General features: G+C 43.7%; 1 protein-coding gene across 3 annotated transcripts; it reads right to left on the bottom strand.

Annotated features, from left to right (window-relative positions):
• Positions 1-12,583: 12,583 nt before the first annotated feature.
• On the bottom strand, positions 12,584-16,009 carry LRATD1 (LRAT domain containing 1). Of its 3 annotated transcripts, none has more exons than XR_015745900.1 (3): positions 15,859-16,009; positions 13,523-15,058; positions 12,584-13,482 (listed from the first exon to the last, which is right to left on the bottom strand). XR_015745900.1 is itself a non-coding variant. In XM_087946815.1 (3 exons), the coding sequence occupies exon 3, from the start codon at positions 15,019-15,021 to the stop codon at positions 14,146-14,148; it is 876 nt and encodes a 291-aa protein (XP_087802941.1). In that variant the 5' UTR covers positions 15,022-15,058; positions 15,352-15,717; positions 15,859-16,009; the 3' UTR covers positions 13,754-14,145. The 3 variants fall into 3 exon arrangements, 2 of the variants coding, with proteins under 2 accessions (XP_026530084.2, XP_087802941.1); XM_087946815.1 differs by lacking the exon at positions 12,584-13,482 and adding an exon at positions 15,352-15,717 and having other exon boundaries at positions 13,754-15,058; XM_026674299.2 differs by having other exon boundaries at positions 12,584-15,058.
• Between the last annotated feature and the right edge of the window lie 49 nt (positions 16,010-16,058).

Raw genomic sequence — 16,058 nt, 5'->3', positions numbered from 1 at the left:
AATGCTGTTCTGAGGTCAAGTGAACATTTCGGTGTACCTGAGCTTAGAAATCTCATTACAAATACCTCATTAGGTTATTATTGAAATGTAACATTCTGGAAGAAATTTGGGTTTGAATAAATTATTTCAATGTAACTGAATTATACTATTTCTTAAAACTGGTAATAATGATAGAAACAATATAAAAAATAAGAATGATAATGACTTAGGCTTATTTCCCCCCTAATTCAGCATGACATATAAAGCCTCCCTTATCTACAGTTGGCTAGCTATTTCTATGGCTTGCGATGGATTTGACCTACACGATAATGCCTGACATTTAGTGAATTTTAAATTTTGAAATGAAATGTAATGTTTGAGAAAACAAATCTTTAAAAATGTAGATGGTCACTGTTTACTTGAGAACATGCTTTTCCAGCTATCAAGCCACACCCTCAATGTGCAACCTTGCAGTAAATCGCCTCACTGCACACAGAAGCAAACCATCCTAGCACAAAATAAAATACAAAGATAGCTGGAACTTGCCCATGCTATGCACTGGCTTAGTAAAAGCAGATAAACCACAACAAAGTTACCTGTAAGGATTTGGAAGGGGAAGTAAAGTCAGCACTCCGACCTCATGAAAAATATTTCTAACTCCAAATGTAAGAACCATGTGAAAAACTGCACCTTACTCCAATACATTGGTAATCTATTGTCGGTTCACAAAAATCCTATTTTAAGAAATTTCCCATTCAGTGAAAAAGACAGTGCTATATTGCTATAAGGCTGCCACCCTTTTAAGTGAATGTGTATTAAAGATCACTTCTTCTCAGTAAGCACTGCTGGTTTTGCAGAACGCCAAGTCATGATTTCCTGCATAATCCTTAATTGGCTGAGTTTGCGCATCATATTAAACCATAAAGCATGTTAGGTAGTGTCCTGCTAACTTCAGATCAACCAAACCACGTTGTTCCTTATTATAGGTATTGACTCACCACCTCAACCACCTTTATGCAGTTGTTACATTAGTAACACAGTTGTTAAGTGAATCTGGATTCCCCATTGACTTTGCTTGTCAGAAGGCCACAAAAGGAGATCACATGACCTTGGATCAGCGCAAGCTGTCATAAATACGAGTCAGTTGCCAAACGTCTGAATTTTCATCACCTGACCATGAAGCTGCTACAATAGTCACAAGTGTGAAAAATGGTCATGTCACTTTTTTCAGCACCGTTGTAACTTCAGGCAGCAAATGAACTGTTATAAGTTGAGGACTGCCTGTATAATGTGAAACAAACCGAGGAAGCAAACCCATTGCTCATTTATTTGAAAAGAAACCTCTTCTAGATAAAAAAAAAAATAGTTAAGACTTTTTGACTTACATGTGCATTAGGCAATGTTTTATTCTTTGCTGCTGAAAGTACGACTGACCTCTGCTGAAGGGGACAAGGCATAAAAGCAAAGCGAGCGCTGGGTTTAACACTTGTTTTATCAGAGCTGTTTTTTGTGCACATTGGTTCTGAGGTAATCTGCACCTGGGGATGAACAGTGACTGGAAAATGAAGTCCCTATGCTGTTGGTGCCCCGCCTTCTCCCCATCAACCAGTTTCTTCCTTCCCCACCAGCCCTCTGGGAAACCATGGAGAGGATTGAAGGGGAACTCCTTGGCCATCTCCACCACCACCCCCAGGTCTGTCTAAAGATAAGAGAGGGAAACCACCACAACTTTGGGAATCTGGTGCTCAGCCAAGCTGAGGTGGGTGCTAGTGTGCTTCTGGTCAACTCCAGGATTTAAGCAACTTTCTTAAAGGTGCCAAAAGAAGAAAAAGTTCCACAATGCGGTTAGAAAGAGGTGAAACAGCTGTTTAGCCAAACAGCTCAAGTTTCCAACCTTGCCTGAGGTCAGCCCCTCATCTATGACAATCAGCCAGCTCTCTAAAAAAAACCAAAACATTTCTCCCACTCCCCCAAGTCTGATAGGACTCCCTTTTCCTCTATTGATGGTCAAGGCTGAGGTGGACACTTCAGGCTGGCTTGTTCTTTAAACATCTCCCCAGTATATTTTGGAGTCTACTGTGTTCATCCAATTCCTCCATGGGTGATCTTTTTCCATCACTAAACAGATGCTTCTGTTGACACCAAAGGGCCAGGGGGAAATCATTTTATAACTCTCCTTTGGAATAGCATCCACCCCCCCACTCCTGAAATTAGGCTTCCCCCAAACCCAAGAAGCAAATCCATGTGACCACAAAGCCTTCTTTAACATCAATAGAGGAGAAAGACAGGGATGTATACTATCACCATTCTTATTTCTCCTCTCCATGGACTCTGTTATGTGGAAAGCTATGGATAACCCTAGCTTTAAGCATCCCATGGGCAACAGCCGTCTAACAGATTTAGATGTTGCATGTTATCATACTGCTTGGTGAAACAAAGGAGTGCTTGCAAGAAATGACCACCAGTTTAGATAACGAGGCCAACAAGATTGTATAAATTTTGAGAAGACCAAATTCACGCAAGTCAGAAGTGGTCAGGATAATATGCCTATAACAATCCATAAAATAAGTCCAATAATTTACTTATTTTGACAGTATTATGTCTATCAATGGAGGTAGAGATAAAGACATTAACTACCAAATTGGAGTGTCAGTAGATGTGTTTCAATGCATGCATCCAATTTGATCTATGACAGCCATAAGTATTATCACATAGATAAAAAAATTTCAAGAGTGTTGTTATACCAACTACACTATATGCTTGTGAAACATGGTAGTGTACAAGATGGTTAAATGTTTTCTGACAATGCTGCCTGAGAAGACTCCTTCACCTCCCATAGCATGACACCTTACAAATGAAGAGGTCCTAAAAAGATCAGATTTAGAACTGTGAATGAACTTTGAATGCAGCTTGTTTCAGCATATTTTACACACGATATGCCTAAAGACCGGTGTTAGGAATCTGTCCACCAATTAGTTGGGTTGGTGATATATAAACTAAAAATGTATGTTTGTAGCTTTAGGACAAAATCACTGTGTTGATTTATACTATATTCTGATTGGTTGATTGTATTGCAGTTTGCCATAAGAGGGAGATAGAGATCAGGGCTTGCTCTCTCTGACATTCTGTTGCTATCTAAGGTTTCTGTTGCTGTGCTTATATTTTGATATTTTGTTTACTGGAAATGACAAAGGCAATCGGTAAGATTTTGTAATTGGATATTATTTGGACTGTTAAACGTATATGACCTGGACTGTTTATTGGACTGTGCTATTTCTTAAAGTAAACTTTAACTCAAGTTAGTGTATCTGTGTGTGGCTGAATAATTATTCATAACTACTCTCATAAATGTTTCCATGTGCATATCCTTGTTACTCAAGAGTTATTCTGTACATACATAACAACCGGCATCCAAAAATTACACTATGTTGCATATCTCCTGGAGGAAAGAGGAAAAGAGGCTGGCCTTGGAAAACTTGCCACAAAATACTTAAGGAAGATCTTAAGATTATTAATGACTCTTGGGATGCAAAAGATTCTGTGAATGATTGAAACTGTAGGAAAATACTTGCTGCTCAATGTGCCATGCACAGGGCATCATGATGATGATGATGATTTGACCACATATTTAAATGTTAACAGCATTAGCCTTCCACAGATTTTCTTTCTAGAATAGATCACTATAATATCTAAGTAGAGTAACTCCAAAATTAAATAAATAAAAAAACAGAAGAGGCAAGTATTACAATTGGTGAAACCATTTTAGGTTTAAAAAAATCCCAACAATCCAAAATGTGATGGGACCCACCATAATCTTGAACTTTACAAGCTTGTAAATTCAACCAGGCATTTAAAAGGAAGTGCAGTGCTAGAGATTTACATGTGGCTTGTGAACAAATCCTAATTGCTGGTGTCACCCAATGCCCATTACAATAAACTGTGGTCCACAAAGTAGGGTAGCTGTTGCACACAATGTGCTAATGCTGAATCATACAAACCCTGTGATGCTTATAATGCAAGTCTAGACTGCAGTTATTAAGATAATGAAGTATGCTGGTGAAAGTTGATTACGCCAATAACAGCATGTTTAGCCAAGCAGCATCAGTGAATGAAAAATGAACAGGAGGAAAAAAATATTGGAGCTATTGTGGAATAGCTCTTCTCTCCAGATTGAATGGCAGCTGCTGAATGGAAGACAGAGATACTTTAAAGAGTTACAGCCAGGTGTTCTCTTCACTGTTTTATATGCTCCAGGGCAACTTTTTGGAATTATTTTTGAAGCCTAGCCCCATCCACCTATTATTATTTTAGAAGTCTGCTATAATGTTTCTGATTCCATTAAGTCACAAACGAGAGTTTTTCCTCTTTATCATCACAGATTTTATTTTCCAGCCCTACCTGACAGCCATCTGAACAGGAAATTTAAAAAAATGGGAAAGAAAATCTGGTTTAATAACTATAAGAGGCTAAATTTAGAAACACTCTTTGGATGTCTTGGGGAAAAGATCATTTTAATGCTGCTTGCCTTAAAATTAAACTAATATGTTTTATAAAAGCAAATTATGATTGAGCAAGGCTTGGAAAGCTCTCCAAAGATATTTCAACAATGCTTAGAATAGGAAAATCAAGGCAAAATGAACTAGCATAATAAGAAGTCAATTGGGTATTATGTGGATTATGTAATGACTTTTTAAAAAAAAAAGTTATGAAAATAGAAAATCAAGAGAACATAATTAACTAAAAATCCTAAGATATGCTGCAGCCAGAAGTGTACAACTTCTTTTGCAGTCCTATGTATACAAAACTAGTCTTTCTGGTGGAAATGAGGTGCTATCACCCAAGAGCAAAGGATTTCAGATTAAAAGCTTAACAGCTTTCAGTGGGAAACTTTTAAACCCTTATGCAACTCGGCTGGTGAAATCACCAGAATTTAATGTGCTTCACTGCATTTGGCTGGATCAGGATAATGATTAATAATTAATTTCTTCCTCTCCTGAGTAATCCACTACCTTGTGCAAATAATCAGAGTGAAAGAAAGAAGGTCTGAATAATCAGTTTCTCTTTGGGGGAAAAACAGCAACCTTAACTACTATTAGAACTTTACTGCCTGCATTGAAGATGCAGCAAAGCTATTTTGGGGATGATCATCAATGCCTTTGGAAGATTTATATTGCCATCCCTTATATGCATCCTATTCTGATTGCAGATTTGGGGTAGGTGGGAGCTACCCCAAATTTTACTCTGAATATCATTTTCCTGATTGATTTCAGTCTGTTCCAATTGGACCCAATTAAAACAAAGACAGCATGAACATTGATATACCGTGCTGTTTCGTGTGCACTTCCCCTAATAAATCTATTTTATATGCACTTCCCCAGAGGTAGATGCTTTCTACTCACAGAAATATTTTTTTTTAAATCATGCCCCATAGGAAAAGCACAGGCAACCTGCGTCCTCCAGATACTACAACTCCCACAACCTCTTGCCATTGACCATCACAATTGAGTGCCTTGGGGGTTGGTTCAAATCACCGGCAAGCCGCCTGGTTGTCTATCCCTGTTCTTTTAGGGCACTCTTGTTTTTTACTGCTTTTGAACAAAAATGAATATATTGCCCACTGTATTGCAAATTCTGGAAGGGATAAGGTATTGTAAAGATTCACAAGGTGCAGTTTGCACGATCAGAAGGAACAGGCTTTCTCTCTTACCCTGATCATGTTATAACAGGTTAAATCAAATCTGTACAATATGCAGTCCACCAAACTGAAAGAAAGTACATGGCATCCGCTTAATTGTTAATTGTTACAATCAAAAGCTCTTGATAAATTGCCATCCTAGATTGCCACAAGACTGGTGATGGAGATCTTAAGGGTGTCCAAATTGAGCAGTTGAGATAGAATTAGGGTAGTTATTAAAAAGGGGTTGTCATATTCAATCGTTTTATTAGTTTCAGTACAAAGCCCTGAAAAGCTTTTAAGAATTCAAGTAGATATGCTTAATTTCTAAGCATATGAAAGTCTATTGCAAAACCCACATCAACCAGGTGCTTGGATTTAAGATGATTTACCGTATTTGCCGGCGTATAAGACGACTGGGCGTATAAGACGACCCCAACATTTCCACTCAAAATATAGAGTTTGTTATATACTCGCCGATAAGACTACCCCCTCTTCCACACACCTTCCATTTTTGCACTTTTTTTTTTTTTTTTTGACGCACTTTTCTGCTTTGGACAATTTTGAAATGAGCTAATCCAATTTTGAACCAAGAATATGCAAATAGCTATGGAGTTTAGAAATGAGTTTTAAAAATATTTTTCATTGCTTACCATTAAGCGTAAAATATGTTGTAAATAAAATGAGAACACAGGAAACGTTCTCTTCTCAATACAGCTGATCTCTCTCTCTCTCTCTCTCTCTCTCTCTCTCTCTCTAACACACACACACCAAAAACCCGGACACTGAAAAGGCTGCCAAGGAACAGTATATTCAATGCCTTCTCTTTAATCAAGAAACAAGGAATTCCTTAGAATCTTTTTTTTCCCCAAGTAGCCCTCTTTAAAAAAAAATGGAGGTAACACTTTCATTCAAAAAGTCTTCCAGTATCTGGAGTCGCTCAGACATATTGAAGTGAGGCAGGAGAGTAAGTGAAATTTGAAATGATCCAGCTACCGTTTTCTTCCCCTCCCGCCCAAGGCCATTATCTCCACGTCAAAACGAACGAGGGGAGGCAAAGAAGCCAAACACGCTAAAAAGGATCTCTTTATTTTCCTACACAAGGTCACACCTACTTTTCCGCATTCAAAGGACAACCTCTCCTCACCACCACCACACACACACACACACCCCAATACCCGCAAACAATGTTCTGGGCATTAATCACCATTGCTACATTAACCTGGTAAATTTATACCCTGCCTCCCCAGTGTTGCTTTGACGGCAGGATATCACACAGCGGGCGCCGCTCGCTCTCTTCTCCGCTCTCCCACCGTTCGCACATGTTGGAAGCACCGTAAAACCTGATAACCCACCCGGGGCTCCCCATCCTTAACCTACAGCCTCCCGCATGCAAAACCTGCGTGCAAAAAGAAAAAAGAAAAAGAAAAGTACGCCGCACGTGAGGATCTTGAATCTCTCTCCTCCCACACCGCTAAGGAAGGAAGAGGGGGAAAGGTTGCGCGCAGCGCGTGGCGAGTGACACCCGCCACACACACACACACACACACACACCGCTCCCCCAGCCTCCTCCCGGCTGCAACTCAAGCTCGAAGTGGGAGTCGGAGTCCTCCCGGCGTATAAGACGACCCCCCACTTGGAGGCATGTTTTCAGGGCAAAAAGTCGTCTTATACGCCGGCAATACGTAGTGCTACTGGGACCATATCACAATTAAAAACCAATGGAACCAGATTGACTTAATATGTTTAGCTGGAGTGCGGATCAATTTCGAAGTTTCAGCCAAGTGTATTGCTATTTATATGTTGAAAGCTGAACTTGAGGAGAATGGCTTCTCTAAATGGCTCATTCTCAGAATTTTTCATTCTGAATGGGCCTATGGTGAACTTGTGGCACGCAGAGCCATTTGTGCGGGCACGTGAGCCCCAGCCAAACTTACATGCACTGCACATGTGCATGCTTCCCAGCTGATTTTCCGCCCATTTGAGGCCTCCCAGAGGTTCGAGGGAAGCCTCTGCAGCCTTGGGAGGCCGAAAAATTGGCCTTCCGGAAATACTGGAAGTGCCGAAATGGGCCCGTTTTCAGCCTCCTGAGGCTCCAGAGGCTTCCCTCAAGCCTCTGGGAGGGTGAAAATGGCCTCAAACAGGCTGAAAATCAGCTGGGAGGTGCACGCATGTGCAATGCAGGTAAGAGGGCAGGGGCAGGGTGTTGCATGCGCATGCGTGCGGGGGGGGGCAGGGCGCATTGCATTGTGGGTGCCAGCACGCACGCACTTTCGGCACACCACAACAAAAAGGTTTGCCATCACTGGACTATACTATGGGCAAGAATGCATACTGCCATTTTCGTTGTGGGAACCTTTCTACAAGTCACTCCTATATCTAAAGTAGAATAAACCAAGAATCCAAAATGAATTACAAGTAGTTTTCTACTTAACTACTGAGCCCAAAATTTCTATTGCTAAGTGTAGCATTTATTTGAAGTGCATTTTGTCCCATTTTATGAACTTTCTTTGCAGCAGTTGTTAAGCGAATCACTGCAGTTGTTAAGTTAGTAACCCAGTTAAGTGAATCTGGCTTTCCTACTGACTTTGCTTTTAAGGTCGCAAAAGATGATCACATGACCCCCAGGACACTGTAGCCCTCATGAATATGAGTCAGTTGCCAAGCGTCTGTATTTTGATCACGTGAAGTGCTGCAACGGTTGTAAATGTGAAAAATTGTCATAAGTCATCGTTCAAGTTGTAGTTATTCCTATAATTATCCCAGTGTGAGAATAACTTATTTGCAAACTGGAATTTTCATTACGGGAATGACTTGAAGAGTTTCTAGAAGCGAATATATGGCAAAATATTTGACTCTGAGAAAGATTCAAACATGCTTAAACGATGATTGTTCTGCATAGCCGATTCTTCTGTGCATCTGTAAAGTCTACTATGCTCACTCAACTGCAAATTTAAAGTAGTGTCAATCTGAAATCAGTACTTGAAATGGAATATACTTTGGACCCTAGATTCTAAAATATGCATACACAAACATCCTTTCCAATGATGTCTTTAAAATTGTATTGCACAGGCATGATATTCCGCTCTGAAAAAAAAATCGGGGCCGGCCAAAAGAGACCCCCCGCCGCGCGCCCGGGGAGCGCCCGCTTTCCCTCGCCAGGGCCGGGCGGTGGCGTGTTGCACGGAGGCTGGTCTGTGGCTGGCCCAGCTCCCTTTTCCTGCCGCTCAGCGGCCTCCGCTCGCACCGCCTGGGCTCCGCTCAGGTATCCGGCTGGGGCTGTCAGGAGTTGCTACCGCCGGCGCAGCTCCACGCAGCTCCAGTCCCGCGTTGCCTCGGGAAGGGAAAGGCAAAACCAGGAGCCGCTGCTGCTGTTGCAAAGCGCCGCCGCGGCTCTTCCCTTTTGCCTTTCCCTTCCTGAGGCAACGCGGGACTGGAGCCGCGCAGAGCCACGCCAGCAACTCCTGACTCAGGGCCTCCGAGGGTAGTGGAAGGAGGAGAAGAAGGGGGGAAAGGGGGGGATTCCCAAAAAAATCAGAATTCCGATTTTAATCGGAAGAATATCATGCCTGATTGCAGTAAATTTTAAGGAATTGACATGAAGTCCTGAAAGATTGATCTAGCTTTGAGGCTTAACACACCACTTTCTATTAAAAAATAAACCCACAATCACAATTCTTCCAAGAAATTGGCATGCTTCTGCAGAAAACACATAACTAATACCTAACTATTGTTGATGTGAAGTACAAACCACCACAAAGCTACAGCCACTCAAATCTTTTGTAGCAAGCATGCTCCTTATTTCAAGACCCCCTAAAACAGTGGTGGCTAACGTTTTTTGGGCTCCTGTGCCAAAAATTGTGCATGCACTAGCGCACATGCACTTGCGTGCCAGCACCCAGAATGTAATGCATGCGCCCCTCCCCATGCCCCCTGAGCATGCATTCCCTCCCCGCCACTCCCTTACCCACACTGCACCTCACAGCTGACTTTTCAGCTGGTTTCAGGCCTTTTCGGCCTCATAGAGGCTTGGAAAAAGCCTCTGCAATGCTTTTCAGGCCGAATTATAGGTCCGTTTCATCACTTCCGGTATTACAGGAAATGACGAAACAGGCCTATAATCCATCCTGAAGAGCCTTGCAGAGGCTTTTTCCAAGCCTCTCGGAGGCTGAAAAAGGCCTCAAACCAACTGGGGGCGGGGAATCAACTGTGAGGTGCGCACATGCGCAGTGAGGTTAAATTTGCCTGCAGCTCGCGTGCCAGCACAAATAGCTCTGCATGCCACAGGTTCGCCATCACGGCCCTAAAACAATACAGAATGGGTTAGTCTGAGCAGATCAGCATGGAATGGGATGAAAGGGAATGATAAAAGTATTTGCAGGATTCAAAGGTATTCTAACCTTTTGACTTGGGAAGCTTAATTCATCCAGTCAACCATCACATATTTAAGAAAGGAGCAGAAGTCTTTTTCAAGTGTGACTTCTCCTCTTATGAGAGCTCTAGTGAAGGCATGTCTCCTGCTGACATCACCCAGATGACATCATTCAAATGGGAGAAAGAGGTGTCATTCCATTAACAGGGATGTCAAACTCGCGGCCCATGGCCCGGATGTCACACACTGGCCATGCCCACCCCGGTTTAGTGAAGGGGGGAAAAGTTGTGATACGTCACGTGATGACATTGTGATGATGTGAGTTTGACACCCCTGCATTAGAAGGCTGACATATTATTATACCCTTTCTCAGGAGTGAAGTCCAATTCATGTGGAAGGTGGAGGCCTTCAATGACTTTTCAGTGATCTTCATATGGATTACAACACAAATAGAGTGATTGTGCCAAAACACTTTGCAGAAAGCAATGCAGGTGCATGTGTGGCTACATCTACTGTTTCTGTTCATACGTAACTAATAATCATTGCATTGGTGATCATATGAACAAATGTTAAACCCACACCAATTTAGCTATCACCAAGCTATTAACAGCAGGCATGTATCTCACTATATTCCCAGTGAGGTTCTTTCCAATTGAATATATACAGGTTATTAAATTTGCAGGAAGTAAAAGCCCCTCTTATTTATTTAATGAATTTCTACAGATCAGAAAATTTTAAAATGAACCAGCTAACACTGGAGGTCGGTTTTCTTTCCTGCTTGAGCCTCATATTTGATGTACTTTTGCCATGCTCACTATTCAACTATCAGTCAGTTATTCTACAGCAAAATAATATATTGAGGCAATAAATATTTGTTAATTTAAGACATGTGAAGATTACATTGTGAAGGGCAAAGAACTGCATAATTTTGTATGCTATTGCTTAATAAACTTTCAGAGTAGGAGTATGTGCAATAAATTGATCAGGTGAACAAAAGCATGATGTTAATATAATTAGAATGTACTCCTTTCAGAATACTTTATTTTGGGAGATGTCCCCGTTTTTCTTTACTCAGATTTGACTAACACTGAGAACAGGCAATAGAAGAAAGATTTGAAATATATGAAGCACTCCGCTCTTTCAAGGTACATCTTCTGTACTTAACAACAACAAAGAAGTCAAACCAAATAGGGCTTGTGATCAGTTTGAATTTCAAGCAACTCAGCAACAATCTCTTTATGGCTTTGCAAAGAACTCTAGAGTTATTTAGCTTATTATCTAGCTTATCGGCTGGAATTTATACTTACCTTTCTTTGTTTTTCTGAAGAGTATTCTGGGCAGGCATAGAACAGAGCAGCATACAATAGCTGTGCAATATGTGGGAGTCCAAAGCTGAAATGATTCATAAATCACTTAAGCAAAGTAGGCCCATGGAAGAAAAAGGATTATTATGCTGGAGTAATTGTACAGAAAAGTTCAAGTATTATTCCAAAGAAACATATATAAAAACATAATTATATTGTATTCAATCTGATTCATGGGTTACCATGTAGTCAATCCCCACACCAAAACGATTTGGCTTAGTTCTATCTAACGATACAGTTCTACATATTTACCTCAGGATAAATCTCATACATGAGAAATCCAACCCACAGATGAATTATTGTGGTTGTTATTGTTGTTTTTGTTACTATTATTATTGGGTTTTTCGAGAGGTATGGATTGTGGGAATAGATTAAGTCTCTCGCCCCCAGTTCCCCTCAAACACCCCACTATAACTGGAGAAATAAGCAGTAGCACAGTCCTATGCAAGTTTATTCAAAAACAATAGTCCCAAAGAATGCATATGGGATTAAAGTAATTTTTTAGATCACTGAAACATGGCTTCCTTCCAAGCAGAAGGAAACATTTAAGAAACCACTAGGAACATTATCAAGTGAAATACAAGTTAAAATCTTGAGTGAATAATTAAAAAGGAAACCATCTTCTCTCTCTTCCAATGTGTTTAACAGAACAACTTTTTAAGGCTTGTTCTGCCCACCACGCTATTTAGTTTAACCCTTTCTATGGTGTGCCTTGTAATTTTTGATCCAGTCCAAGATTGCTTTCCCCAATCGTGCCCTGACTAAAGCACCTAGAACTTACATTCAGGAGAATTTAAGAGGTACCGGTAAGTGGGAATTCTAAAAGCAGCAGTCCCAAGATCTGGGAAGGTCATGCACAAAATATTTATATTTCATAGGTTATAATCACAAGGAGCAGCAAGCCCATTGCCTTAATGTGGGGGTGTTTCTGAATAAATAGGTATGGAATTGCAGTTTTAGGGTCTTTTTAATCCGCGTCACTTGGTCCCTTGGTTGAAACATAGGTTTAATGAAATTCTATGCCCCAACTCCCCAATTTTAGCCATACCATGTCTGTGAAGTCTAAAACAAAAACAACAGAGAGGAAGGAGGGCATTATAAAGGGACTAAATCCTCTTCACTACTCTTGAAATTCCGGTGCTGTCCCAGGATATAGAACAGATCCAACTTCTTCTGCAGTAATTGATAGCAAGGTGGGAATTACGTAAATTTAATAAATAAGTAAATAAATACACAATCATGTTCAACACATGGCCATTTGCAGGAATGCTGAAATATGATATTATGTAAATGCTATGACTTTCCTACATATAAATATTGTAATTATTATATAGGATACAAGTTCAATCAACGCAGCATTTATGGCCAATGTTACCACAGATGTGCTGCCATTTTGGCCTCAGGCAACCCTAAATAACACCACATGGCTTTACCATAAAGTAAAATCTTCACTCCAAACAGGAGACTGTTATTTGCTGAAGAAAGGGAAGGCACCTGCTTACCTCTCAAAAGAAATTATAACTATGTAATAAAATAAAGCATTTATTGACAACCCTATATCCATATAAGGGATTTTTAGCAATTCTTTCAGATTCTTAAACAATTCCTTAGCCTAACCCAAGATCTCCTGATGGCCATCCATCCAATTACTAACCAACCGCATTCTGCTTAGCTTTTTCAAGATCAGTCAAGGTCACTGAAGAAATGCTACAGACACCAATATAGGTTAATTTAAAGGATATTTTTGCTGTTTTAACCATGCAATGGCCTAAGCACAGCCTTTTACAATCTATTCTAATGCCACCCAAAGGGATTAAGACTGTTAACTCCCTGGGCCTGTAATTTTCCCGGTGGCAACAGCTGCAGAGTCAGATCTAGGACCAAAACTGTATTGTGAAATCCTATACATGCTTTACTCAGAAAAGAAGCCCAGGTAACTTGCATTGGATGGCCATTTTTTCCTCACAATTCTACTGCATGTTTCTATCAGTCTAACACTCTGGAAACTGATAAAGAGCCTTTCAGGAAAGAGATTTTAAAAACGCTGGTGAGTAATTCTATGACAAGATTTATCATCCCATACAATTCCTATGCTGTAAAGAAGTAACTGCACTCCCTCTGGACACTGTGGACTTCAAAGCAGCAAGGCCAAGGGCAACTGCAGCCAAAATATCAGGAGGACACCAGGTTGCCCCCCTCCCCATCAATATCCCATCAAAAGTTCTTGCACTCAAAACAGGCAGGAACACCCCCCCCCCAAAAAAACCCTAAGTTTTTACCTTAGCAAAAAATTAGCAGTAGTTCTTAGGAATTAAAGCCAGGAATGTCGGGGGTTTTTTAAGGGGAAAAAAAGGGGGGAGTTAATTTTTTTTAAAACATTTTTTTTATTTAAGCAGGATGGGAAGTATTAACACTGAGCGACTTTGTCCACAGATTTTGCTCATCGCGTGGCCGACCCCACCCCTCTCCACTCCACTCCACGGGTCGTCAGGATCGTGGTGACGGCGATCCCGGTTCGCAGAAGGCGATCCCGGTTCGCAGAAGGCGAACCAACCTCCGACCGAAGCCAAGGCAAGGGCAGCCGCTGGTCTCGTTTGCAACGTGGCCGTGGTGGTTTTCCCTCCACGGGGAAGACCGGGGAAGGAGAAAAGGCGGAAGGAGGCGAGCAACAAGGGGGCGGTTCGAGTCCGCGGGGAGGATGGGTGGTGCTTGCCGATCGGGCCACGGCCGGTCTCCCTTCTCCCCGCTCGCGCCTTTTATTCTTTGCTATCATCCTCCTCTACGATCGCCAGCTCTTGGATCACCCTCAGTTTACCGCTGGCGTCGATCCTGCGCTTCTCCCTAATGAGGTCCTCCAAGTTTTGGAACCGCACCGTGTGGCCCTTGTTGTCCGCCAGGTGGATCTTGAGATAGTATTGCTGCTGGGGCGGAGTGCCGGAGGGCGGCTGAAGCTCGCCGCCCGTTTTGAACTCCCGTTTGCCGAAGCGGCACCAAGCAGCGAAGCTCTCCGAGTTCGTCCAGCAGATCTCGTGGCTTTTTAAGCCCAGGTGGCTGCAGGCGTTCTGCACTACCAGCTCGGCCCCCAGGGGGCGGAAGCGGTACCAGCTACTCACCACCCGGCCCACGTTGCCGGCGGCCGCCTCGTACAAGCTGTCCTGCCGAATCTGGCCCTGGTGCAAGTGGATGATCTGAGCGTTGCCCACATAGACTGCCCACTGCGGGGGCGGCGGAGGGTGGTCGGACGGCCCCAGGTAGAGCAGCTCCAGCAGGTCTCCCGGCTTGCACAGGGCAGGCAGGGAAGACGCCGGACAGACGCTCAAATCTCCAGTCTGGGAGTCTCCGCTCACCTTGGAAAAGATGCATTCCTGGCCGCGGAAGGCGGAGAACTGGGTCTCGCTCAGCACCAGCTGCGGCGGCGCGTGGTGGTGGCGGGTGGGGGACTCTTGGGCCGGGCTGCTCGAGCCCTTCACGCAGTACTTGTCCGGCTGCCCTCGCTCGTCCAGATCCTCCTCCTCGTCGGAGAAGAAGTAAGCCACTCCGACGCGCAGCTCGTCTTTCTCGATCCCCGAGGGGTCCCCGGTCGGCAGTTCGCTGTAACTCAGGTGGGTGATGCGATCCAGTTGATTTCCCATCAATGACAGGGCGCGGCGAGAGCAGGAATCGCCGGATCTGGGAGAGACAGCGAACGGGAGAGAAGAAGCGGGAGATTAACGCCACGAGGGGTGCCGGGGGAGCATAACAATGAACGCGCGCACACACGGCACGGGAAGGGACGCAAGCTGAGAGGTTGTGCGGGGGTCTCAGCGCCCCATCTTGGCCAAGGAAGAGGAGGAAAAAAAAACTCTCGCCAGGCGATCCTTCTTGCTCCCTCCCCCCAACACGCCCACCCTTTGGCCCGACCCTTCCCTTAAGACGGGCAGGGGATGGTGGTTCCTGGTCGCCAGAGGTTTGAGAGAACCCACCCGGGCTGCCCTGTTTTGCCACCCCGATCTGCTGCCGGCTCTCCTAGGAGACCTAGCGGTGCACAAAGGAAAGAGAGAGAAGAGGCGGCGGGGAGGTCGCCTCTTTGGGACGGCACCCAAATGCTCTTCCCTCCCCAAAGAATGGAAGCCACATCGGGCTGGATTTGAGATGTCCCAGCGAGAGCTTCCTCCCGCCCCTTCGCTTTGTCTCCAGTTGCCGTTTCTCCGCGTCTCCCGATTCCTTCTCCAAAGCGGCGGCGGCGGCCACGGCCACTTCTCGCAGAGAAGTCAGGGAGCTTCCAAGCCGCCGGCGCCGCTCTCCGGCTTCATCACGCGCGCTTCTGCACCCCAGCTTTCTTTAAACTCCTGGCCCGGAAAATTAAAAATTACAAAAAAAAAAAAATCCGCCAGTCGCAGGCAAGCAAAACCTGTCCTTCCCAGAAAAGCGAGCATTGGACGCGACTCGATGCAAGGTGGGAAGGATCCGAGCCGACGACAGCTGCGTACCCGGAATCGCCCAGATGCCGACCAAGCCCCCGAACTCCTTTTAAAGTCCTTTGGTCGCCATGGGGGGTGGGGGGGCTGCCGCCGGGGAAGCCAAGGAGTGGAGCCGCCGCCGTCCAAGCACTGGCGACCCTCCCCGGGCCCGATTGTCCGCGCTCCGTCTCTCTCCCTCTCGCTCCGCGCGCCCTTCACCTGCGCCGTGC

This window comes from Notechis scutatus, chromosome 1, assembly GCF_049901735.1.
Source record: "Notechis scutatus isolate UNSWTSFEM ecotype Mainland chromosome 1, rNotScu1.2, whole genome shotgun sequence".
Lineage (NCBI taxonomy): Eukaryota > Metazoa > Chordata > Lepidosauria > Squamata > Elapidae > Notechis > Notechis scutatus.
The sequence above is the reverse complement of the archived record's forward strand: the minus strand, read 5'-3'. Positions and strand labels throughout refer to the sequence as shown.

Coding starts and splice junctions, on each gene's coding strand:
- LRATD1 (XM_026674299.2), bottom strand. CDS start 15,021: ATGGGAAATCAACTGGATCGCATCACCCACCTGAGTTACAGCGAACTG.